This window comes from Prionailurus bengalensis, chromosome C1, assembly GCF_016509475.1.
Source record: "Prionailurus bengalensis isolate Pbe53 chromosome C1, Fcat_Pben_1.1_paternal_pri, whole genome shotgun sequence".
Lineage (NCBI taxonomy): Eukaryota > Metazoa > Chordata > Mammalia > Carnivora > Felidae > Prionailurus > Prionailurus bengalensis.
The window spans coordinates 100,485,625-100,513,141 of record NC_057345.1 but is presented as its reverse complement, the minus strand read 5'-3'; the positions used below and the strand labels follow the sequence as shown (position 1 = coordinate 100,513,141).

The following is a 27,517-nucleotide window of genomic DNA, read 5'->3' as shown; positions in this document are numbered from 1 at the left end:
GGCATTGGCTAAAAGCCAGGACCCAGATGGATCTTTTGGTGTGGGGAGGAAGGGGAGATATGAGGCCTTGGGGTTGACTGTTGTTAAAAAAAAAAAAAAAAAGTTTTTCCTAATGACCTAATAGTCTTATAGAGAAAAGAAGAAAAGGAGATGAGAGGTGAGGTAAAGAGAAAGAAAGAAAGAAAGAAAGAAAACAGAGAAAGCGAGGAAGGGAAGGAGGGAGGAAGAAAGAGGAAGCAGAAACTCAGACTACAAAATGCTTTATAATTTCTTCAAAGAACCCATCAATATTAATTAGGTACCATCTACGCAGAGATTGTCCTTGAGTAGCATTTATAGATGGGATGGGGACAAGACAGGATTTCTGCATTGAAGGAAGTCACATCCACATTGGGAAGTAGATCTGATGTGAATGAAGGGCATATTCCCAATTCCTTTTTGCCTTGCTGACATCAGGCCCCTTCCCACACCTATTTGGGGGCAAAAGATTACCTAGAGCCAGTGTGACTGGACCACTCGGAATGCCTTCCTGGGAATCAGTGACATAAGGGAGGAGAAAGCAGAGGGCAGCCCCACCCCGGGCTTCGCCATAGGATCGCAACTAATACCCAAGAGGCTGTGTGAGGGAGGTTCTCTCCTTACAGAAGGGGACCCTGAACCTCTGTGAGGTGCGGCAAATGAAACACAGGGTAAATCATCGAGCTCCTGGGAGAAGGCAAGGGGTAGATGACTTAACACACAAAGAAACCACATACACATTCCCTCTGATTCCTAGGTAACTTGCCCAAGGCCACACACACCAAGAAGGACGCAATCAGGATTCATTCACACCAATGCTCAGTCCAATTCCAGAGCCCACACTTTCCATAGGGCCGCAGACGGCTCTCGGGATTCAATGGTCTTCCTCTTCCCTCCAGGTGGTTACCCAGTCTCCAGCCCGTTTCAAATCCACCCAGAGAGTCTTTTCTTTCAGCGCGTTTAGCTTCAGTGCCGACAACCTCCTGGCTTTGTGGTACAAGCAGACGAGGGAAATGAGCAGAAGGATAAACAGAATGCAGGGGCAGGTGAATAGGAAATAGAGTAAAGGTGTTGATGAGCAGATCCTGGAGGGAAATGTGGGCTCTGCAATGAAAAGAACAATAAAGAAGATAATTAGTCTCCAGCTTACCTGCACTAATCAATGATAAACACTTGGGGGATTTATTGTTACAGGGAAATATACGTAAAAATAGTGGGGCCAAGTAGTGGTGGGCCCTTTAAATCGTATGTGGGCAGAGGAGTCCAGAATAGGGCTCTTCCAGCCTAGCTGCCCTCACCCAGCTTGTCCCAACCACTGGGCGGGGGGTTCCAATGACCTACTTAAAACCAACAGCCGCGAAGAAAAATAAAACAAAAAAAGAAAACCTCTCCTTTAATCTATCCTCAGAAAAGATATCTATAATTCAACCCTCGTTCTCAGCTCTGTTGCTGGTCCTGAATTTTTAACTGAGTTATTCCCACTGCTGCTGCTTAAGTGTGCGTACTCACATGGACACGCACGTGGCACACACACATGCACGTGTGCACACTCACACAGTGCGCTGTTTTTACACAACTACGGTGAGAAGCTCGGTCCGGACTCTCCTGTTGGGATCCCCCCACCCAGGCACCCTCCGTTTGGCTCTCCTCCTGTGGTGCCCTTACTGTTGCCTCCATCACGCACGCTCTCTGCATCCTAATCCTCTGGGTCCTCCTGACCCAGCTCAGACAACACTTCCTCTCCTGGGTCCTCTACCTGCCTCAGGCACAGTCCTTTTGAATGCTCCTCTCACATACCCCCTGGTGTAGACCACTTTTGTTCCTCCTTATCCATCTCCTTCATTCCACCACAGTTGAGTACGACTGGTAGCGACTGATAGCGTCATTGGTTTCTGTGTCCCCTGCTATGCCCGGCACTTGCCTGACAATGTTGGCTGATCTGAATCGAACCGACTGACTGCAACCACCTGGGCAAAGGCTACTATATAAAGGCAAGCTAAAGCACACGATCTTCCAGCAACTGCAGTCGGTGGCGGGGCAGGAGGGGGGCACTGTCAGCGCACAGACACGCCAGGCATGCACAAGCAGTCCCAAAGTGGTTCCTGGCCACACGGCCAGAGAGGCAAGGGGACAGGGCTGCAAACACCACAGGTTCCAGGAAGCAGTGCCTAACAGCCTCCATGCACAAAGGCACATGCTTAGAGAGACACCAACTACTAAATGTAGTCTTCCGACATTTGTTTATGACAGGATATTTGAACTTGGGGCTTTTTGGAAAACTCTGATGCTAATAGTAGCTGCGCTTTTATTGGAAAATTGTGATGACATAAGCAAGTTCTTCTTCAGAGGTTAAGTTATAGGATTCACGGGATTATAGACTCTTAGAGATGTAAACGGCTTTGGAGGTCATTTCCACCAACCTCTACCGCAAGAATTCCATTTTTGGCATTGTTGATGCATTTGCACCTTGAAGAACGTCTCTTTGTTGGAAGTCAAGGAAGAGCCTCAAACATTTGTCTGGCTCCTGCCTTGTGAACTCCTGAAGGACAGGGCCCATGTCTTATGCGTCTTTTTATCTTGCACAGCACTTCGTCCATAGGTCATCAATGGAAACCGATGGATGAATCAATTGTGTGAGTGCATTGCACACACAGGAACCCAGGGTGGCTGTCATCCTGTTACACAGAGTACAGACCATCACTGAACATGAGGCTAGCTCTGAACAGGACTTGACGAGCTGAAGGAGTTTGCAGCTGGATTTTCTCTGGTCTCATGTACATTCTTCGTCCTCAAGTTGGTTTTGGTTTTTGAAAGGGTGGGCAATGATAAAGCTAGACTTTTAATTCATATCACCCTCTCTCTCTATATCCTATCTGACCCCTCTCTCCAAGGCCCTGCTTGACTACAATAAATCTCCCCAGGTCTTATCTTAATATATCTGAAGGCATGTGGGTAGGAAGGAGGTAGAAATGGCAGTGCTGAAAGAGACCGGAGCTGTAGAAAACAGCGGAGAAGAGCACTGGCCTTGACACTTCACGCTACTTGTACACAAAGTAGCGACTGAGTACCTCTTCCATCTCGAAGGGAGCCGGGTTCACATTCTGGCTCTTCCACATACTGTTATTGACGTTGGACCAGTTACTTGCCCTCAATAACGCTTAGTTTCCTCATCGATCAAATGGGGATAATAATTTCTAGAGTCGTGATAAGATAATGAAGTATTTAACAGAGCACTCAGCACATCTGTTGAGTCAGCAAGGAATAACTATCAGTATGCTGGTAGGAAAATCACAGGCAATGCTCTCCCAAGAGACCGGGTAGAAAACGGGGCTTGACCAGCTGGTTCCCCACACAGGCACCACAAGCTTGGCCACGTTCTTCCGCAGGCCCAGTCTCTCCCTCAAGTCTCTGGTCCCTCCGTCTCCATGGCTGGGTGACGTTCCACTGAGAGTCGAATGATTACATAGGAGACTCTGACTTCCCTTCCCTATCATGGGAGGCAGAGAATTGGGACATGAGAGTCCACCTCTGTGTCACCATTGCTAGGACGGTGGTGCGATACTGAAGAGATTTGCACCAGCACGCAGAAGGTGAGAAGAAATCTGGTACTTGGCTTTTTTTCTTTTTCCCCTGAGACTCTAACCTTCAGCGTGAAGTGACTGCCAGAGGGCTTGGGTATCTTCATGGGGAGGAGACTGCTCTGTGTGGAGCAATCTGCCATCAAAGGATAGCACAGGCGCTTGTCACAGTGCCGAGTTGGCCAACAGCTAGCAACTGTCAGCTCCAGTGCTTCTAAATTACCTCTCCTGGGAGGGCAGGGTTTGCTCTAGATCCCACAATCACCAGTCCCCACCATCTGCCTCTCACCCATATCTGGATTAGAATTACCGACATCCCAAACCATTAAGGTTTGGCATTTTGAATCAATCCGAGTAAGTGCCCGATGCTCAAAGTACAAGGTCTGCAAGACAGAGCCAAAAGTGTAATGAGAACACTTCATCACGAGGCTTGGTTGATAACTTGCTCCCACCCACAGCCAAATACACCACGAGGAGCGTTCCTTTTCCATATTACCTCAGAAGTACTGACTTCAGCAGAGGACAGATACCGGAGAGCAAGGGGGCTACCAATTCTGCCCCCACCCCAACCCAAATTCAGCAACGGACCATGCCAAGTGTGGCCACGGGAGAGAGTTGGCTCCCGCCAAGAAATGAAAGTAGGGTTCGGGAACCCAATACAAGCACATCCCAGAATGAATGGTGCTTGACAGTATCCTGTTTCATCCCAACTGAAGACTCGCTTGCTCATTCTTTCATGAAGCATTTATTGAGTACTACGTGCCAGACTTTGTGGGAGGCACCGGGGTAGCATAGAAAAATGTTATGGTCTCTCCAGAAACTTCAGTGTGGTAGGGGCACATATCTCCTTTGAAGGGTCACTTTCTAAGTATATCCTTACCCACCTAGAAGCTGGGGAAGAGTAACAAATACATACGGTGACAAGTAATCCAGTCCCCAGAAAGCCTTATAATTTTGCCTATTAATTAATTACAGAGAATTCTCTAGAATAAGACATTTATGTCTGGGGTCTGAGGGTGAGGTAGGAAGACTAAGGTTTCTCTAGCCCCTGCCTTGGTTTAGTCATAGGTAAGGAAGTCAGATGGAGAAGCAAATGCCAGGGCCATTCCATTCCCCCAGGGAGATGCGTCTTAACTTTTCTGTCTCCACTTGAGCCACAGCGCTCCACAGATTCATTAGGTAGTCCTAAACTAACCCACCCTGAAATTGCCACAGGGAGGTGGCAGAAAACCATCTGAGAAGTGGAGAGTTGGTAGCATGTTAGTCCCTGAGAAGGTAGCAGATAAGTTGGGAGGTGAAGGATTAGTAGGTGTTGACCAAAGGTGGCATGGAGGGGCACTGCAGTCAGCAGGTGGTATAGCTTCATCATCTTCCTCTCTGCGGCCTCTTTCCCCTCTAGAATTTTTTAAAGTGCTCAAGTCCCTACCAGCTCCAAACCAAAACAGAACAAAGTAAAACTTCACTGACACCTCTTGCCACTTATCTTCTCTCTTACCTTTACATCAAAGCTCTTGAAAGTGTAATCTATATTTGATGTGTCCACTCTTTCACTGTGGTCTGCCTTTTCTCATTACTTCTCTGCAATTGCCCTGCAGTGTGAAATCCCATGGACACTTGCCCGTTCTTATCTTAATTGACCTCTTTACAATAGTTGAGTTTGTTGGCTTTCCCTTCCCTTTTGCTGTGCTCTCTGCTTTTGGTTTCTAGGATACCACCAAACCCTGGTTCTCCTCCTACCTCTTGGCTACTCCTTTTGTTCCCCTTCAGTCTCCTCTTCTGTACTTCCCTGATCAATAGTATCTCGGGGATGCGTCGTTGGACACCATTATTGGCTATGAGTTGATGCCTACTAATCTACAGCTCTGGCAAAGATCTCTCTTGGAAATCCCCATGTCTATTGGGTAGAACTCTCTGGATAACTCACACATACTCCACACATCAATTCCAGCTCAACTTATTCAAAATTGAACTAATTTCTCCATCAGACCTTATATTACCTCATTTAGTGAATGTCCCCACTAACCACCCATGCTAGAAACTTCTTATTCATCCTTGATTCTCCCCTTATGCCCATTCACTCTCCACATGCACCTAATCAGTCTCTAAATCCTGAAGATGATGCTGCCTAACACTGACTGCCTGCTTTTCTCTCATCCCTCATTAAAGCACTGCCTTAATTTGGACCTTCATCTTGTCTCACCTGGGTTCCTACTATCAATTTCAAATAGTGCTCTCTGCTCTGTGTCTGCCTCCCTTCCAACTCATCTTTAACAGGGCTCCCAGTGGGAGCTTCCTAAAATGCAAATCTCATGATGTCACTCCCCTGATTGAGCTTCGCTGACACTCCATAAGGTTCATGACTCAGTTCACCTTCCTTAGCTACATACGTGGGATGAGTTTGAGATCCATACCCTCCCATCTCACTAGCTGCCTCTCTTACCCTTGCACCACAGTTTATTTTTTAATAATTTTTTAATGTTTATTTATTTTTGAGAGAGAGATGAGTGGGGAGAGAGAGTGTCAGAGCATGAGTTGGGGAGGGGCAGAGAGAGAAGGAGACACAGCATCTGAAACAGGCTCCAGGCTCTGAGCTGTCAGCACAGAGCCCGATGCAAGGCTCGAGCCCACGAACCAGGAGATCACGACCCGAGCCAAAGTCGGACACTTAAACTAACTGAGCCGCCCAGGTGCCCCTGCCCTTGCACCACAGTTTTTATGATCATCTTGCCTAGCCTTTCCTTTCCCTAAAATATGTCCTCTTCCTTTTCATAGGCCCCATACTCTGGGGAGTTTCCCAGATCTCCTCCCCACCCAGCCCTTCACCCCAGCCCTGCCTCTGCTCCTTGTGCAGCACCCTAAAACTACTTCCTTGATGACACCTACCATTTTGGACTTTACTTCCCCAACAGAATCTGAGCTCTTTGGGGGATGCCTGGGTGGCTCAGTTGGGTAAGCATCCGACTCCTGGTTTCAGCTCAGGTCATGATCTCACGGTTCAGGAGTTTGAGCCCCACATCAGGGTCTGTGCTGACAGCATGGAGCCTGCTTGGGATTCTCTGTCTCCTCCTTCTCTGCCTCCTTCTCCCCCCCCCCCCTCTCAAAAAATAAACATTAAAAAAAAAAGGAAAAAGAATCTGAGCTCTTTGGGAACAGACTCTGTAATACATGTTTTTGTGATCTCAGAAGCTCACATGGTTATTTATTGAACAACTTAAAATATTTTGTCATGGGGTGCCTGGGTGGCTCAGTAGGTTAAGCATCAGACTTCAGCTCTGGTCATGATCTCGCAGTTCGTGGGTTCAAGCCCCTTGTTGGCCTCTATGCTGACAGCCTGGAGCCTGCTTTGGATTCTGTGTCCCCTTCTCTGTCTGCCCCTCTCCCACTGTCTCTCTCGCTCCCTTTCTCTCAAAAACAAATAAACATTAAAAATAATAAAAGGAGTAAGAGGTATATATTAAAAAATATTTTGTCATATATATATAGATGGATAGATATAGATATATATAGATATAGTATATACGTGTGTGTGTATGTGTGTGTGTGTTGTCTGTGTGTGTGTATAGCATGTTTGGAGGCATAAGAGGAAAGAGAGTTAACATTTCTTGAGCACTTACAATATCCATGGACAATGCTAGCTACTTTACACACATCTGTATTACGATCCTCATTTTATGAGTAAGCTGAGGCTCACAGTGGTTAAGGAACCAGGGTATGATTTCACAGCTCATAGGTGGCAGGGGGCTGTGATCCAAGCCTAGGCTTGTCTGACTCCAAACCCTGGAATTTCGCATCCCACCCCCCCACCCCCCCACTGCCTCCCCAACTACCAGGAAAGAACAGCCAGGTAGAGGAAGCAAAATGCTGTAAGCAAGGATTTACTTGGGAACCCCCACTGTGTCTATAACAAAAACCCTCAGCTTATCATGGCACAGGTTTTCAAGCTTCTTCAACTGTAAAGAATACAAAGACCTCCCAACTTTTAATGTTTTCTTTCCAGAGTTTATCTTCTAAAAACCTTACACCTGACTTGTAAGGATTCTACAAAGATTAACTATATATATATATATATATATATATATATATATATATATTGCTGTGTAGGATCCCATGTCTCTCAGAGGAGATGTGCTTTTTCATCACAGAATATATATTTATTACAGTTATTATCTATTTATTCTGCTACAAAAAGTGCTGATTCTACAGAGCCTAGGGATTCCAGGGAGAAAACATGTATGGAATGTGCTCAGGTTGTGGGACTTCCCGTAATTGTTGGAATAGAAGAAAAATATCTTCTGGACACTGGGGAGAAAACTTCTGCTGAAGAACACTTGGGGGAGGAGGATGCTGGAGCCCTAGGGAGCAAGTCAGAGAACTCTGACTTCTGCTCTAGAAGCCTGGCTGGGACAGGGACACAACTGTCCCTATTTTGGAGAAGTTGCCACCTATTCCCAGCACCGCTTTTTCTCCCCAGAGAGTGTCACCAAAGCTAGCTGGTGTTTCAGGAATGTTACCTAGAATTGATCCTTTTTACTCTTGCTGGTGTGGGGCACCAAGGTCACAGCTATGCATCTCCAGTGTCCCCTTTCCACTATTAAGTCCAGCGTACCTCTCGCCTTTTCCCTAAACCCCACCAGGAAGGAGCCGCTCCGGGGCATCTGGGTGGCTCAGTCGGTTAAGCATCCAACTTTGGCTCAGGTCATGATCATGTGGGTTTGTGAGTTCAAGCCCCTCATCCGGCTCTGTGCTGACAGCTCAGAGCCTGGAGCCTGTGTCAGATTCTGTGTCTCCCTCTCTCTCTGCCCCTCTCCCACTCTCTCCCTGTCCCTCCCTCTCTCTCTCTCTCTCTCTCAAAAATAAATAAACATTAAAACAATTTACATAAAAAAGGAAAGAAGAAAGAAAGAAGCAGCTCAGAGATGAGTTGGCCATATTAGCCAGCACACTGATCACCAGGGAAGATTTACTGGTCTGGCTGGAGAAATTTTTGCTTTCATTAACAAATGCTTAATGAATGCCTACTACATGCTTGGCACTGTACTGGCTGGAAGGTTGCCCTCTTCTCCTTCACAGCCTCTTGCTCCACACCCCTCCTCAAGCTGTGCACTAGCTGAGTAGGTTGGCCTTCCCACGTAGACAATGGTCACTCTTGGGCCAAGGTCTTTAAGTAGCTGCCTTCCTCGCTGGACCCCATAAGCAAGCTCCACAGGGCATACTTCCTTCTCTGATGCCTTTCAAGCTGCAGTCGGGTGAGGCCCACCCACCACATGACTATCGTTCTCAAAGCCCTGCTGATTTGTTGACCTATCGAGAGAGAAGAACATGGCACTTACTCATTAAGAAAAGTTTCGCTTTGGTTTGGAGGTGGGGAGCATGTAGAGGCAGTTGACTGCAGTGAGACCAAATGAAACATCCCGTCACCAGGCCCCTATCCCTCATTCCAACTCCCTCTGCAGATCCAAGCATTCTGAGACTGGAGAACCAGCCAACGGGTAAAGATGTCCGCTTCGAACGTAATTTTGTTATTGAAAGGGATACGATGTGGATGGCTTTTTTGGTTCAGGAGGAGAAGGGGCGGGGGAAACAGGTCAGATGCCCCTGACATTTCCGTGTCTGTGCCCGAAACCTTGCGTAGACCTCATCTGTCCAAATGAGAACTAGCAATCACTATTGACAGAAACTGCAAAGTCACTTTCTTTAGGGAATCTGTAAACTGAGTTCAGCAAAACGTAACTGGGAGAGAAACACAAGACGGGGCGGGGGACAAAGATTCTCCTGACCAGGGGCCGGGGCAAATTAACCCCTAGTTACCTGAAGGCAGCACCGTGAGCACCACATGCTGGGACTCATCTGATGCTCGGTTGACCCACGTGCCAGGGTTACCATGCAGCTCCCACTCTGTCACCTTGCACCAGTACAAACCAGCATCCTCCATTCTGACCTGATGAAGCTTCAGGACAAAGTCTGTAGGGGATGAGCGGTAACAGTACAGATGCCCCCCGAGCCCCTCGTCACCATACTCCAGCAAGCCATCATGCCGAAGGTGTACCAGCATTTTCCTTCCTGAATGCTCCCCGTTGCGCAACCACATCACAGAGTACAGAGAAGCCGAGCTGCCAGAACTCTCCAGGCTGCAGTGGATGGCCACCTCCGTGTGCTCGGTAGCATTTTCTGTCCAGTACACTTTGGAGACACGTACCTTGCTTCCTAGGAAATAAAATGGCAATAAGTTAGAGAAGAATCCAGATTTTTAGATTGGGTACCCCCTCTGAAAGATCTAGTTCTCACTGAGGAGATGCCATCTTAAACTCTTTAGATAACCAGGTCTCTCATCTTTAACGTTTTCCCTTGACCCCTGTCCTTCTTCAACATTTGCTAGCACATTCTGTGCGATGAAGCAAACCAGCCGTTTCCCTTCAGCCCTACCTCTTGTCTGCTGAAGGCCTGCCTCTGAAGCCACCCAGCTTCAGTGGGTGCTCTGCTCTGCTGTTTTGCCTCTCCCTGGCCAACTCTTTCTTCTTCTGCCCAGATGGACCATCCAAAACTTCTGGCTCTTCCCTCAAGTCATTACTGCACCACTGCCCCTCATTCTTGGCAAATTACCTTCCTCCCATATACCCAGATATCATCTCAGTCCAAGATGCAGGGAAAGAGGAGGCTATCTGAGAGACTGAACATTTTTATACAAGTATTAGAATACCACTCAAGGAAAGACAATTTAAATTACTAGATTAGACTAAGTCTTAAACAGATTTTGACATTTACTTCTTAAAATTTTTCTCCTGGGGTGCCTGGGTGACTCAGTTGGTTAAGCATCTGGCTCTTAATTTTGGTTCAGGTCATATCTCATGGTTCGTGAGTTCGAGCCCCATGTCAGTCTCCGTGCTCATGGAGCCTGCTTGGGATTCTTTCTCTTTCCCTCTGTCTCTGTCTCTCTCTCTCTCTGCCCCTCCCCTGCCTCACAAAATAAATAAATAAACTTAAGAAAAATTTTCCCCTCCTAACCTGCTGGTGGGAACTTCAAATGAAGACCAGAGCAGTTACTAACAAAGTAAACTATAGTATACGCTAAATTTTCAACTCTACTACAAACACATTTATTGATCAATCTTAAAAAAATTTTTTTGAATGTTTATTTATTTTTGAGAGACACAGAGGGACAGAGCATGAGTGGGGTGGAGAGAGAGGGAGACACAGAATCTGAAGCAGGCTCCAGGCTCCGAGCTGTCAACACAGAGCCCGACTCGGGGCTCCAACTCATGGACCATGAGATCATGACCTAAAACAAAGTTGGAAACTCAACCAACTGAGTCACCCAGGCGTCCCATATCTTTCCCTAAAAGGATAACTTTGTCTGATCCTGGATTTTTGTTGTTGTTGCCATATTTACTCTCTCCCTCCATTCGTGGCAAAGTATGTGAAATATTAGTTTATATGATTCTGTCTCTGCTTCCTCATCTCAAATTCCTCCCTACTTTAATGCAAACACCTTCTAATTCTATCCCATGCTCTGGCCAAGATCATTAGTATGGGCCTGATTTCCCAGCTCAAGACACTCTGGTTTTGTTGTCCGCTCTGTGGGTTTTATCACCGAAGTCCATTTTCTTCTTGAAATTCTCTCTTCTTTTGATTTCAGAGAACGTGTCTCTCCTGCAGTTCTGACCACTCCTTCTCAGTATCTCTCCCTGGGGCCTCTTAACTCACTCCCTGCCCCGGGGTACACAGCTGGTCACCCCCAGCCAGCCACACCTAACCCACAGATATGTTTTGTTTGACTCCCACAGTCTTTTTTAAAAATTTGGACTAGCTGTGTATAGTCTCCACCAAGCGATATCACCAAAAAAGATGTTAGGCGTTTCTTGATGTACTAAAAGATTGGGCAACACTAAGCCCACATTTCCGGATGGGAAGGGTTTGCTAGCTTGAGCCAAGGAGCGGCTGCCTCCTTAAAGGGTGTGTGAACACTGTCAAGATTTGGCTTAGGCAACCGGGAGAAAGGGCTGCCAGCCACACAGATGGAGAATGCAGAAGTTTGCACGGGTCTTGTGGGATGGCAAGAATGATAATGAGGTTTGGGACGTGCTGCGCGTGAGGGTCTCAGGGGCATCCAAGCAGAAATGTACAACAGGCAGTTGGGAAGAAAGAGCCGGAGCTCAGGAGATGGGAGCAAAGTGTAAAGACTTTGCGCTATTTCATTGAAGGTGGTAGTTGAAACCAACACAGTATTTGAGAAGTTCTGGAGAGAGCAGAGAATAATGAGACAAAGGGGCCCAGGATCTGTCCCTGAGGAGCACCCACATTTACCAGGGAGAAGAAGGGCCTGAAGAACACAGAGAAGGGGAACCAGAGCAGCAAGAAAAGAGAGCCTTATGCTCCACTACTGTTTGGCTCCACTGCCCCCCCTACAGACCGTAAGCTCCTTAAGGCAAGAGCTGTGCCTTATTTCTCTTTGTATCTCTGTCTAATACACAGTAACGTTTATTATAATCTTATTTGTGGGTGTTCCGTTGAAAATGCAATTTTAAGCACCAAACCAGACTAACTTCTTTGCATTGTGCTGTTGGATCTCAGCCAGTTCCCGAACCCTAGCCGTGACATCTGTCTCATTTTAATCAACCCTGGAGGTGACCAAACTGATACCAAGAGATCTAACCAACCCTGCCCACACTTCAACCGCAGCGCTTTTAGACCAGCGCACGTGGATGGAACTTCTATTACAGTTTTAAAGCTCTCCTGAGGAAGAGGAGACTCCCTCAGTAAGCATTCCGACAGTTCACTACTCTTATTTGCCGTATGTTTAGGCAGCCAAATGTTGAAAAGCAATTTCTCCACACATCCCTATAGAGTTGTACAGTTTCTGTTCACAGTGGGAGAAATATGCTTCGTATTACTCTCTCTTTGCCAAATTACAGTAGAGCCCCACTGGAATGACACAGCTTGTTATTACAGAGATCTAGAGATATGATACCCTGGGTAGCTGCATAGAGCAGGCTGCCAGGCTGATAGGCAAACCAATCAAAGGGATCTTGTTCCCATCCAGACTCCTCAAAACCTCAGTTTGACTCACCTTACGTGACTCCCATGTCCTCTGCTGGGCCACCAGGTCCTGCATTCATTGTGTAGGTGGCCACTATCCCTATGGCCCTGGGTCACATTTCTACCTTCAACATAATCACTCTATTGAAGAGCTGCCCAAGAGAAGAAGGCCATCCTATAGAAAGCTGTTGTGAGAATACACTCATGAGGTTTACCTGTGGGCCTGAGTTTCAATTCTGTCAGACCTGACTTCTTTTCTCCAAGCTTGTGCCAAGTGCCGTTTCTGGACAAGAACCATTCTTCCACAGCACAGTGGTATCTGCCCTGCTCGCTGTCTTCCACATTCAGAATCTGTAGCTGAAACAAGTCCTGGGAAACTTTCTTGGGGTGGAATTTTTGTTGTCTCAGTAGGGAGTGAAATTCATCCCCATATTTTACAACATTGGTTTGGCCCATTTCCAGGATCCTCAGCCAGGTTGCATTCATGGAAATGGGAGAGAAGTACCAAATAACGGCTAACTGGAGGTCTCCAGTGGACTGGGACAAGATGCTACATTCTATGTTGGTGTTGGAGTTGATGAAGATCTCTTGGACTTGACTGGTTGAGTTCACTCTTAGCTTGCTCTCTAAATGAAAAGAATGGTGACAGTTACTTTGTTTTGGTTGTTACTTTGTTTGTTTTGTTTGTTACTTTGCTAGAAAATAGAATTTTAAGGCAGAAGGGACATTAGAGGCCAACTGGGACAATGTCTCCTCCATCCACTGGATGGGGGAATTTCCTCCCCAGCAGCCCCACTCACTGCCCATTGAGCCTCTGAACAGTTCCCCAACTGACAAACCAGTCCATTCTATCTTTGGACATCTCTTCCACTAGAGAATTCTTTCTGATATCAAGTTGAATCTTACCACTCCATACCTTCCAGCCACTGGTCCTGGTTCTACCCTTACCTGGATGAGTGGGATGGGAACATGGGGTGGGAGGAAGTGTCATACAGGAAACTAATCTCTTCCACATGATAATGCCTCATTATTGAAGCTTAGACATCTTCTCTTCTGCAGCATTTCATAAATCAAAGTGAGGGAAAGTGCCCCTATTAATGCTTTGTCTGTGTGCTCACTCTCCAGAGTACCCCCAGATTCACAGTTTGCCAAACGCCCTTGTTGGTATCTGCCCTTGAACTCAGGTAAACAAAAGCAAGTTGTATGTGGGGCTATTAACATTATATGTTTCTTTGCAGCCAGTCAACTGTAAGAATCTCATACAGATACATAGTCAACTACCCTTTTATTCCAGCAGCTTTTCTGCTCCGTCGGGAAGATGAATGCTAAAACCTGCCTTCCAAATCTTATTCTAACCTCTTGCTGACATCACTGATTCTGCTTTTGTAACTGCTTCTTGAAGTTGCCAGTAGATCCCTTTATTCTTCCTTCAACAAACATTTATTAAGCACACACTGTGTTCTCTGTCAGACTATTCCCCACTCTGTGGCTACCTTCCTTCCGTGGGTTCACAGTCTAGAGGGAGACACTAGTACAGTCACAGAGGCTTAGGATTACAAGACTGTGTCACCCAAGAGTGACAGAGGTATGCAGAAGTCCGAGCACAGGGCACGACTACCTAACTCAAATATGGGAGTGTGGGGAGGCTTTCTGGAGAAGAGACCTCTAACCTAAGTCTTAAGGGTTAATCAGTCTGATGGAGAAGAGGCTAAAGCGTTCCACACAAAACACATGACTTGAACAAAGACTGAAAGAGGGAGAGAACATAGAGTATTTGAGGGCCTGCAACTAGCTCAGTGTGGCTGGAGCTCAAATTCAAGATGGAAAGTAGAAGATGAGTCAATCGACAAGGAGATCATTACTAGTACAAAAGATGTCACTCAGCAGCAGAGAGAATGACCACTACCATGTCTGAACATCCACTCCACGCATCGGCACTGTACTAGGCACATTATCTATGTGTCACCACCTTTAACGTGTGCATCTTTAAAGAGCAACTTATGGATGAAGTACCTAGACTTGGATGGATTGTGTGACTTGTCCACAGCTATGCTGCTGTCTGGTGCCTGTCAGACTGAAATGACTTCAAAGGCTCTTGAACACTCTGCCTTAAAAGAATGCAAGCCATAAAAGAAGATGCATGACCCAGCAGAACTTTGCCCAGGTTGTGTCATACTTTTTACCTCTGTTCTTTTACCAGCTGACAAGGTAAATTATATTTGACTATAATCATATCCTCTCTCTTATACATTCACATGGTATAACAAGAGGATAAATGTATTCTAATGGAATTTACGTTATCCATACCACTAATGGAGACATTCCAAACATTTAATGACTCATGAGGCATGGGCAGTGACCAATCCAAAAGAATGCCTCCCCCAGCTCTAGGAGCTGGTCCTAGAGGCCCCCTGTTGTGCCACATGGTACCTTGCAGGTGCTGGGAACTTATGGGAAGGGGGGAAGGGGCATGGAGCCACAGTTATTATTAGTCAGTGTGGAAGTCTGTCAATGTTTTAACAATCAGTATGGCCATCCCATGCACGTTAACTCAATGTCAGCCTGGATATTGGTTTTCTGTGGTGCTAACTTACACAGTAAGAACATGGGGAGAAGGTATTTTATGTTTTAATTCTACAAACTTACCCACCATGGGAGAAATGTGTTGGTTTGTTTTTAAAGCATGGATTAATTTCAGGTGGTGTTTACCTGGCAAAGTGATGGCTATCATCAGCGAGTGAGAGACGGCGGAAGCCCTCGGGGGGCCGCTCGTGTCTGGGGAATTTCTGGCGTAAACTTCTACTTGACACCGATAAACTCCTGCTTCTTCCTCCGTGGCATCGTGGATTAGGAGTTGAGAGTGAAATGAGGACTGCAAAAGCTTTGTCTTCTTTTGGAACTGAGATAGGAAATCCCCCCACTCAATAGTGCCGTTCCAGGCGATTCGAACAAGCAGATAAAAGACCTGAGATCTTGCTGGCTGGAACTGCCACGTCACAGTGAGTGGCACCCTGAGGTGGGAGAAGTCAGCCTCCACTATGCAGGACAGGCCAAAGGTGTTGGTTAATGTCACTTGGGGTTGACGGCTCATCAGCTTAACCTGTAAACTCGACTCTGTGGGCAGAAATAGATGGGAAACAGGATTTCTAATATGCTTATCAAATCAAAGCCTTCCTATTCACCTATTCACACAGAGCCATGCATTTGTACATCGGGAGAATCAAATATTTGGAGGTAGAAGTTGACTCACAGTACAGCCTGTCCTGAAATCTGTCCTCAGATTTCCAAAGCTGACCCTCTTCTAAGAGTGTTCTCAGTAGTGACAACAAACAGGCAGTGTCTCTCCAGCCTGCTGCTTAGCTGCTACGGAGTGGGTGGAGCACTCCCCAGCCCAGTGGCTGGCCTCCTTCCCTTATTTCCACTCACAGGCTCAGTGTCACTGTTTGGAACATGCTAGAAGACTCTGCAACACAGGGCCACAGCTGTCAAAAGCCCGAATGTATGAGGCTCAGCTCCACTGGCCATGTGTCCTCTGTAAGTCTACTCCAGGTCATAGGCTTTTGTTTTTAGCTATGAATAACAGCCTGTAAGGGGCACCCTACAGATGATCTTCATAAAGATGAGTAAACTTTAGAGAGTAGTTGACAGACATGGCAGCCAGAAACGATGCTCCGTGTCCTGGGGTGTATGTGCCCTAACTGGGGGGTTCAGGGTGACACACAATCAGACTCTACTGCGTCGCACTGCAGAGGAAGGTACCGACGACCCGCAAGTTCAGAAAAGGATTTCTTGGACACTTACCCAGAGATCTGATGGTGACCGACAACTTCTGAGTCCAGCTCTGACCTCTGGCCTGGTTCTGGGCACTCTCAGACACTCGGCACTCGTATATACCACCGTCCGTAATGGTGGTGGAGGTGATCTCCAGCTGGAAAGTGGCCCAGTCCGTTTTCTCCAGCCTTGTGTTGCCGTGGTTATTGAGTTCCTTGTAGGGGGCGCCAAGCCGCACCGTGCCATCCTGCCCCATGCCAGCCACGAACTCTGGCTGCGTCTGGCCCTGTGGGAGGCGCCACCATTCCACAGACAGGGGACTCTCGGTTCCATCTGCCTTGCAGAGAAGGGTTAATACCTCTCCTTCCCACACTGCTTGCTGCTTGCTCTTGGTAGATAAGGCCACATTTCTTGCTGTGGATTACAGATTTGAGAGGAAAAAAAGGGTTTCAAGTAAATGAAAACGTTTCGAAAACACATTAAACACATTAAAGAGTGACAGCTCTTTAATTAGGATTTGACTCGTTTTGTAACCAATCAGATCAGGCCGTGTAGTCCTGGACCACCCTCAGAAAAGAGATTGGCTAAACACTTAAATAGTGGGCACAAGACAATAGAAAGAATATCAGGAGAACTTATTTACACTTAAACAATTTATAATTTGCCCTCGTTTTTAGTGATTTGTTAAATCAGCCCTTCATTAAGAACATCTAGTTGGGAAAACATCTGGTAATATTTTCTTAGATTAATTAGGGTGGGTATATGAGCCTGAAAGTAACAAAGCTGTGTTTATTTAAATTTCTAGTTTTTTGGAATTTTGTGTTTCACAGTTCAAAATGACATTCCTCTCCCTACTTATCTTTCCCTAATTAGTATGTGTTTTGAACAGGGAACGAGTGTTGGTAATTAGATTTCTGTTCAAATTACTGCTATTAGGGGTGCCTGGCTCGCTCGGTCCATGGAGCATGTGACTCTTGATCTCCGGGTCATGAGTTCAAGCCCCACACTGGTTGCAGAGTTTATTGAAAAAAAAAAAAAAAAACAAGAACAACAGAAGAAACAGAATACTACCATTAAAAGCAATTACTTGGGAGAAAATACACATATATAGATTTCTCTTTTTCAAATCATATATTCATATAGCTAGAGATATATTAATGGTTTGGTTGAGGGAAGATCCTTCTTACAGCTGAACTACAATGTTAAACTGCAAATATACGTCTGGCTCCCAGAAATTCAAGACACGTGGAAATGCAAACATTCGGACACGTCCTGGGTCCGAAGGTTTTGTCCTGGGTGCTGTGTGGGCAAGGCAAAGACATCTCAGTAGCTCATGCATCCCAGGCTTAAGGCCGAAGCCCTAGGAGTCAGAGTTACCCTGGGCAACACACTGTCCTCCCTGAGCCTCGATTTTCTTTCCTGCAAATACAAAGGTAATAATCGCACCCACCTTAAGGCATTGTTGGGAGGACTAAAAGTGGTACATGCTTAAGGGCTTAGCCTGCCGGCAAGGGGAAGCTAATAGCTTTGGCTGTAATGATAGGTGCTTAGTGAAAGTGGGGTGGTTCAAAGACAAAAGAGAAAAAAACAAAATAGACTTGGGATGAGAAATTTAAATAGGATCTAAGTGAATTTGCAAATTGTTCTTCCCTGCTGAGGAAGGAGTTTAGTCTTCTCCTTTATATATATATACATATATGTATATGTACATATATGTATGTATATATGTATGTATATGTATGTATGTGTATGTGTATATATATGTATGTTACAAAGGCAGAATGAAGGTTGATATCGACAAATAAATTTAATATATGTATTTAATATTTTAATATAATTAATAATACTATTGATTCTTATTTCAATAATATTTTATATATATTATATATTATATCACATATATGCAAGCCTGCTTCCAAATTTTGGGTGTTAGAGGCAGGATTATACTTAGAGTCATTTTCAAGTTAAAAATAGACTCATAACTGAAGCTTAGAACGTAAAGAGGAAATTATTACTCATAATCTCACTACTCTAATATAACCATTATGATTAGTTTCAACTAGCATCAATTTTTTAAAGAAAAGATGAGGTGTCCTTAACTCATTACAGTCATTACTGCCTCTTGGTAAGAAGTAATAAACTTATCAAGTGTGTGTAAGTTACAGATTCACAGTGGTAGCGAGTACCCCCTTCTGTTTAAAATATTCATAGAATGATAAGACTCTGCTCATACTTTGGTTTGATTTTCAAAACTGTGAATGCTCAACAGGATCCTTAATAAATTTGCTAGCAATTTTTTTCTGTTTCTGCACATGGGGCCCAGTTTGGATTCCAGCCTGTTCAAAGAACTATTTTTTGCTTTGGAAGACCACCCTACTGATGGGCTTAGGATCTGGGCACCGTTTGGCACAAATTCCCACATGTGGAATTTAAGAAAGCTTTACCGATATGTTTCAGCAGAGACTGAGATGCATGAAACAGAGACTTAGACCTGTGTAAGTATGTAAGCCCGCCCACCTAGTTTTTCCTGAATCCTAGAAAGTTCGACCAAATGTTTAGCGTGAAAACTAACACCAACACGCTTCCTGGCTTGCCACTCTAGGCCAAAGATTGTGATCTTCATTGCTAGCAAATGGGGTGACGGAGAAAAGCATGAAAGGGAAATCTGACCATCTTTGGAGATGCCTCCAAGGAACCAGTGAGACAAGGGTATCTTTATTTTTTGGTGGGTTGTGTTTTGTGCTCTTGGGCAATTAGTCTTTCTAGACTTAGAATATAATACCCAGCCCGGAGCATCCTAATGTTCGTTGTAGATTTGTCTGTTTTCTCTTCACACAAAAAGCACTGACTGCTCAACCATGTTTCAGGTCACCCAACCTTCATGAACTAAACAAGGCCTAAGTGGCCTTCCACTTTCATGCATACAGATACTCAAAGTGGTTTGGACAGGCACGTCACATTACGGCAAAATGCAGGGGACAACATCTGCCTGCTATCATTTACCTCTTCATTTCTTAGTCTGAGTCATGCTTTGATATAGCATTAAGATGCACTATCATCCTGTGTATCAGGTTAAGATAACAGAGGATTGACCAAAGGTACCTGAAAGGTGTTGGGGGGGGGGGGAGCATAATGTAGGTGTGCATTCCCTAGGAAGGAGGCCAAGTGTCATTTTTCCCTCTTCACACACATCACACAGACAACGATAGAAGACAGAGGGTTTCATTGATACAGGTGTTCCCTGCTTGAAGAAAAACCCAAGGTGCAAAAATTAGGGCTAACAGCAGACAGAATCAAAGAATCTAAGACCTAAGACAGCAAGAAGAGACTTCAGGACAATCTAATTGTGTGTCTTTCACGCCACCTCAAAGTGATCCGACTGACACCTGCCTCTGCAGGAGAAGTCCTCTGTGTCCGTGAAGTCATACTGTACTCACAAAGGAGGGAAGCTGAGAACAGCTCAGTCATGTGTGGCCCTGACTTCACGTACCTGCCGGCATCCTCAGATGCACGCGGCTGTCCGGTGACTGCTTTCTCTGAAGCACATCCCAGGAGTCCATCTGATTTCTTACCACCTCTTCCACGGCACATGTGTAGGCCCCTTCATCCTCGGCACCCATAGAAAAGATCTTGAGAGAGAAAACCTTGGGGTTTAACTTTGAAACCTGGAGCTGTCCTTGACTTGCTCTCTCTCTGTAGTCTCTCTTGAGGTCCAGAACACCACTAGCATTGATGCGGGCCACCTCGTTACCATTGAAGAGCCAGATGCCCTGAAGCTGTGGGTCCTGGCCACTGCCTACTACCAGGCAAACCAGTTCTAAGGGTTTCCCTGCTGTAAACGTGCTCTGGGTGGTAATGTTGACTTGAAAATCTCTCACTAGGAAACAAAAGCAAAGCAGATATTTAGAGAAGTCACAGCATCTGTCCTTTCAGTTCGCAGAGAGATAATACCTCCTGTAAGGATCCACAAGGATTGAATTTCATGTCGGAGTTTAGCTCCAAAGAGCAGGTCAGCCAAAGAAATGCCTAGAAGCAAAGATGCCCTTGATTATTCCTTAAATCATTCAGAAAGAACAGCATACATAGCTTTCTGAATGCAATCCTATTAAGCAAAACGTATGCATAGAAATATAAAGTATACAGTATTGTATCTTCTTTTAATAAAAAAATATATAACATGGTATGTTGAATTGCTATAAATTGGGATTTTTTTTTTTGGCTGAGAATATCCAGTGGAATTTTCTTAAGTTAAAGCACATGTGATGTATGACTAGTCTGCAGTTAACATAATCCCTAACCATGAAAAACTGAAAGTTTTTCCTAAGACTGGGAAAAGGCAAAGATGCCCACTCTCACCACTTCTATCCAACATAGTACAGGAAGCCTTACCCAGAGAAATTAGTCAGGGTAAAAAAAATAAAGTAAAAATGAAGTAAAATCATCCATTTGCAGATGACATGGTCTTATATATAGAAACCCTGAAAGACTCCACCAAAAAACTATCAAAATGAATAGTTTCAGTAAAGTTACAGGATACAAAATGAACATACAAAACAAATCAGTTGCATGTCTATACACTAACAACAAAGTACGGCGAAACAACAAAGTACGGATCGTGAGTAACTTGTTCTGTGAGTGTTCCACATGACGAGCAAACATTTCTAATAAATTTTAACTTGATACACGAGCGATGTCTTGCAATATGAGTCGTACGTGACATCAAATGTCACATGATCACAACTGAGCCAATGGTTCTTCTCTTTCTCTCTCTTTTGCTGTGGGATTGTGGGTGATCGTCTCCCATGCTCAGATGCTCAGTCTCACACCGTGGTGTTCGGCAGAAGTCAGTGATTTTTCAGAATGTTGGAAGGTGCCCATAACTGGCACCAGTGTATTTTTGTCACTTCAAAGTGCCTACGGACAGTCCTTTGATTTCCAGACAAGAGTAAGCTTAGAAATGCTCTGCTCATTCTATGAATTCTATATGTTAGGCTGTCTGCACATATAGACCCTTTCCTCTGCTGCCTTATTGCCAATTACATTAAATACAGTATATGACAAGAGTTTATTGATACTATACTGTAATCAACATCTGTTAGTGATAGTGAAAGTCACCCTTCACAATAACCCTCTTCTCTCTTGTTTCCCTCACACCAGCCATGAAGATTTTCAAAGGTAAGTACAGGTTAACTTGTTTATTTTTCTTTATATTTTTGTATTTTCTTTATTATTTTATATTATATTACAGTATTGTTATCATTTTTATGTGAACATTTTTGGGTTGTGGAACAAATCATCTGAGTTTCCATTATTTCTTATGAGGAAATCCACTTTGATATACAAGTGCTTTGGATTACCAGCATGTTTCTGGAACGATCTATGCTCTCAAACCAAGGTTTTACTGTACTGGAAAAAGACATTAAGAAAACAATTTCTACTGATGGACAACAGGCACGTGAAAAGATGTTCAGCATCACTCATCATCAGGCAAGTGCAAATCAAAACCACAATGAGATATTAGTTCATCCCTGTTAGAATGGCTATTATCAAAAGGACAGGAAATAACATGTTCTGGAGAAGATGCGGTGACAAGGCAATGCTTTTACACTGATGTTAGGAATGTAAATCGGTGCTACCAATATTGAAAACAGTATAGAGATTTCTCAAAAAATTAAAAATAGAATTACCTTATGATGCAGCTATTCCTCTTCTGGGTATTTATTCAAAGAATACAAAAGCACCAAGAAGATATATGTACCCTTATGTTCATTGCAGCATTATTTATAATAGTTAAGATACAGAAACAACCTAAATGTCCATCAATGGATGAATGGATAAAGAAAATGTGGCGCGCGCACACACACACACACACACACAGAAGAATACTACTTAGCCATAAAAAAGAAAGAAATCTTGCCATTTCCAACAACATGGATGGACCCTGAGGGTATTATTTGAAGTGAAAGAAATCAGGCAGAGAAAGACAAATACCATATGATTTCACTTATATGTGGACTCTAAAAACCAAAACAAATGAACAAACAAAATAAAAATGAGCTCACAGATACAGAGAACAGATCTGTGGTTGCCAGAGGGGAAGGGGGTTGGAGAGTGGGCAAAATGGGTGAAGGGGTTCAATTGTATGCTGATGGATTGTAACTAGACTTATGGTGGTGATCCCTTGTAGTGTATACAAACATCGAATTCTAATGTTGCACACCTGCAACTTAATGTCATATACTAATTTTATCTCAATTTTAAAAAAGCTCATTTACAATAGTGTCGAAAAGAAGAAAATACTCAGGAATAAATTTAACCAAGGAGGCGAAAGACATTTGCACTGAAAACTATAAAATATGGATTAAAGAAAGTAAAGAAGATGCAAATAAATGGAAAGATATTCTGTGTTCATGGGTTGGAAAAGTGAAAACGAGTATTGGTGAGGATGTGGAGATCAACTGATGAATGGATAAAGAAGATGTGATTTATATATACAATGGAATACTACTTGGCAATGAGAAAGAATGAAATCTGGCCATTTGTAGCAACGTGGATGGGACTGGAGAGTGTTATGCTAAGTGAAATAAGTCAGGCAGAGAAAGACAGGTACCATATGTTTTCACTCATATGTGGATTCTGAGAAACTGAACAGAAGACCATGGGGGAAGGGAAGGAGAAAAAATAGCTACAAACAGAGAGGGAGGGAGACAAACCACAAGAGACTATTAAATACAGAGAACAAACTAAGGGTGGATGGGGGGGGAATGGGGGAGAGGGGAAAGTGGGTGATGGGCATTGAGAAGGGCACTTGTTGGGATGAGCACTGGGTGTTGTATGGAAACCAATTTGACAATAAATTTCATTAAAAAAAAAAGGATGTGGAGGCAAGGGAATGTAATATTGGTGGGAATATAACATTATAGAAACAGTGTGGAGGTGCCTCAAAAATTAAAAACATACCTATCATATAATCCCAGTGATCCCACTTCTGGGTGTAGTATCCAAAGGAAATGAAGTCAGTATCTCAAAGAGAGATCTGCATTCCCACGTTTATTATGCATGGTAACAAAGATGACGGAGTCAACCTAAGTACCCATTGATGGAGGGATGAATGAAGAAAATGTGGTATATATACACACTGAAATATTATGCAGCCCTGAGAGAAAAGGAAATCCTGTCATTTTCAACACCACGGATCAACCTGGAGGATATTAGGCTAAGTGAAATAAGCCAGACACAGAAGGACAAAGACGGCAGGAACTCGCTTGTATGTGGCATCTAAAACTGCCGAACTCATAAAAGCAGAGGGTAGAATGGTAGCTGCCAGGATCTGGGGGAGGGGATGGAAGAGGGAGATTGTGATCAAAGGGGACAAAGTTTCCATTATGTGAGATAAGTTTTATAGATCTAATGTATAGCAAGTGACTACAGTTAATAACACCATGTTGCATACTTGAAATCTGCTGAGAACAGAGATCTTAAGGGTTTGCACCATACACACATGCACACACAACCCCCCCCCACCCCACACACACTACACACAGAAAGTAACTATGTGAGATAATGGATATGTTAATTAGCCTGACTGTGGTAATGGTTTCAAAATGCATGTCTATCAAAACATCATGTACACCTTGATGGGGGGTGGGAGGGAGAGGAGGGTAGGTGATGGGTATTAAGGAGGGCACCTGTTGGGATGAGCACTGGGTGTTGTATGGAAACCAATTTGACAATAAATTTCAAATTAAAAAAAACATCATGCACACCTTAAATACATACAATTTTTGTCAACATAAATAAAGACTGTTTTATATAAAAAGTTCTCGGAGAGAAAAAGCACCCATGATGTGCCCCCACAGAACTCACTGAGTATAACTTGGACACTCAAGGCCAGAGACAATTTTTTTAATGAAACAGAATAACAGTTTTCCTAAAAAAAAAAGAAAAAAAAAAAAGAAAAAAAAAAAAAAAAAAAAAAAAAAAGAAAAAAAAAAGAAAAAAAAAAGAGAAGGAACTTCCAATGATCCACCGTTGGATCACTGCTTTTAGCATGGATATATATAGTTTTCACAACCTCTTCCTATTGGACCATAGCCTGTGTAGAGAAACCAGGAATCACAGCTGAGGCTTCCTGCTTGCATTGATGAAAACGCCAATGGATCATGAAGAGGGACACCATCCCAAGTAGGAAATGGTGTCAGGTGGGAGGAAAGCCTGGCCGTGACGAAGAAAGCCTCCACCCTGGAAGCGGGCTACTCTGGGGCCCGGGTATCTGTGGTGCAGGATCACTGGAGAAACACACCAGCTCCACTTCTTACCAGTATTTAGCCTGTTTGAGGCTCAGGTTCCTTGTTTTAAAAATGGGGAGATGACTAGTTGCCCCATAGGGTAAGGACGACATTAGATAAAGCGCAGATAAAGTGCTTACACAGAGCTTGGCAAGAATAACACCGTTTCCATGCATGATTTGTGGAATCTATCTAACCATTCAACAGACCTTATCCCATAGAAACCCTGCTGTGGGCAGACCTCCCCCCCCCCCCCAAACCAAATGTCTTTCTTCTTCCTGATGCTTCCTAGATGCCCAAAACAAATTTTATTCAAACTTTCTAAATGTGTTTTTTTTTTTAGATTCATCCGAAGATTAGAAAAAAGAAAAAAAGATGGCCCATAAATACCCACTACCAACATAGTAATGAATTTCCTGAGAAGATCATTACCTGTTGGTTGGATCCTCAGAGTTGTTTGATCCGTCTGCTTTTTCGTGATTAAAGTCCAGGTTTCATCTGGATCTTGAATCCATTCGGTTGCCTCACAGAACAGCTGGCCTTGATCGGAGGGCTGGAGCCTCCCTACGGCCAGCCTGAAGGTAGTGACCCCAAGCTTGTTGAGATGCACATCACCAGCGGCAAACCTCTCGGTAAATGAGGGCCCAGGGATCAACATGAAATCTTTGGAGAGGGAAATAATCTCGGTAGCTTGGCTTCTTTCTCCATCCTGGATCAGGTGCCAGGTGACAGATAGGTGGGTATGCTGAGTTGTGGCTTTGGATGCGTCACACGTAAGTTCTAATGATTCGCCTTCCTTCTTACTGAGAATCTGGGAACTCATAGTGGCAGAGAGGGTATCTGGAATAACTGAAAGCAAAGGAAAGATGACAACTGACTGGCCCAGGAACCCATCAGACAAGCCTCCTTAGACAAAGATGGTGCCCTGACCCACCATCTGTAAAGCACACACTTTGAGTTGTTTTCCACCAGCCATATGCCTTCCCTATTGCCAAGGGGAACATTGGCATCTGTATAGATGGAACTTGGCAAAACTAATGCCTCGGTGATGTATTGACCCTGACTTTACATTTTTAGCGTAGGCTGTGACCAATTTAGCTACTTAGACACGGAGTATTTAAGACGGAAAAGCACTGGGAGCTAGGAGACCTACATTCTCATCCTGAGTCTGTCCCTATTTGACGACAGGAACTGGAGCAAGTCGCTTCACTTCCTTACGCCTTACTTAACCTGCTTCTTTGTAAAGTTCTGAAATAATCTCTTTAAAAAAATTTTTTTTAACGTTTTATTTATTTTTGAGACAGAGAGAGACAGAGCATAAACGGGGGAGGGGCAGAGAGAGAGGGAGACACAGAATCGGAAGCAGGCTCTAGGCTCTGAGCCATCAGCCCAGAGCCCGACATGGGGCTCGAACTCACGGACCGTGAGATGGTGACCTGAGCTGAAGTTGGCTGTTTAACCGACTGAGCCACCCAGGCGCCCCTGAAATAATCTCTTATAATCTATCACCCAGAGCCAAAATGCAACTCTTACCACAATTTTGATAATCACCCTACTCACCTATCATCGTGTTCTTCCTCAAGGAGATTCACACAGCCTATGCTTATGTGAAAACAACGCTTAGATTCAATCAACAAATACTGCTTGAGCAACTACTCAGTGCCAGTCACTGTGCTGGGGGCCGAGATAGCTGTGCTCATGGAGCTCTGGGTGAGGTAGGGGTCATGTAAGGAGCCAAATATCACATAACCTGGGTGAGTGCTAACAATAGTGATGTGAATAGAGCATCAGGAGGAAATAAAGATATGGGAGCACTGCCTGAGACAGGACAGATTTCACAGAAGAGGGAATACCTAGGCTGGGTCCACAAGCATATGTAGGAGTTGGCTAGACTGAAAGACGGGTGCTAAGATATTCTAGGCAAAGGGGCAACGTGGTCATTGCAAGGACTATGAACCTCTCTCTCTACGTAAATATGCTAGAGGAGAGTAATTGGGGAATCATAATTTCCAAGTCGATGACTTATCACTGATCGTGCTAATACAAGCTCTTTTACCAAGTAAATGTTCTCCCTCCAAGAAGAGACATGGCTGGGGAGAACCCTCACAGTTCTGTCTGATCAACCTGCAGCAAGCTATGGACAAGGCCTTCGGAGACTTATACACTATCTATATCTTCATGGCAAGGTTGACTAGAGAGATGAATTGAGAGTTTTAGAGAATGTGGGATACCGATCTGTGACCAATCTGCAACACATCCAGTGGGCCGCGAGGGCTCTCTTGCCAAAGGGCTTGACACAACGTGAAGGCACGTCACGTTGCAAGGCATCGTGATGGTGGGGGTCTGGCTTGTTGGGGGACCGGCAGGCGCAGGAGGCCAAACAGCTTACCAATGAGTCTAGTCTTCGCACTGTAATTGCCGTAGTATTTTTTATCCGTGTTCGGTGTGTAACACTCATACTCTCCAGAATCCTTCAGCTGGACCTTTGAGATGTGCAACAAGACTGAGTTGCCCCGGACCCTCTCCACGTAGATCCCCCTGCTTCGTACTCGCTGCGCGTACACCGCGTAAGTGAAGGTGGCATCCGCGGTGCTAATGATCTGGATTTCTCGAGTCGGGGCTGTCGGCAGGTAAACAGACCAGTGGAAGTGCTGCTCAGAAGGTCCCTCGTAGCCAGTTACATTGCAGCCAATGCTGACAGGGTAGCCTTCAGCCCGAAACAGCGGTCCTTTCTGGACCGTTACTTTTCTCTGGCCAATGCTGAGCTTAGCTTGCAAGGAGGAGGAAGAAAGGGGAATAAAAATAGATTAGTGCTCCGGTCCCCCGTGT

General features: G+C 44.6%; 1 protein-coding gene across 1 annotated transcript; it reads right to left on the bottom strand.

The window, feature by feature from the left end:
- Positions 1–244: 244 nt before the first annotated feature.
- Positions 245–27,480, bottom strand: CD101 (CD101 molecule; the record flags this gene model as incomplete). The annotated part of the gene is made up of 8 exons (XM_043573352.1): positions 245–1,122; positions 9,405–9,800; positions 12,845–13,255; positions 15,339–15,743; positions 16,431–16,814; positions 19,891–20,277; positions 25,121–25,537; positions 27,078–27,480. Coding segments are annotated over 8 exons (3,033 nt in total), but the record flags the coding sequence as incomplete, so codon positions are not given.
- Positions 27,481–27,517: the final 37 nt, after the last annotated feature.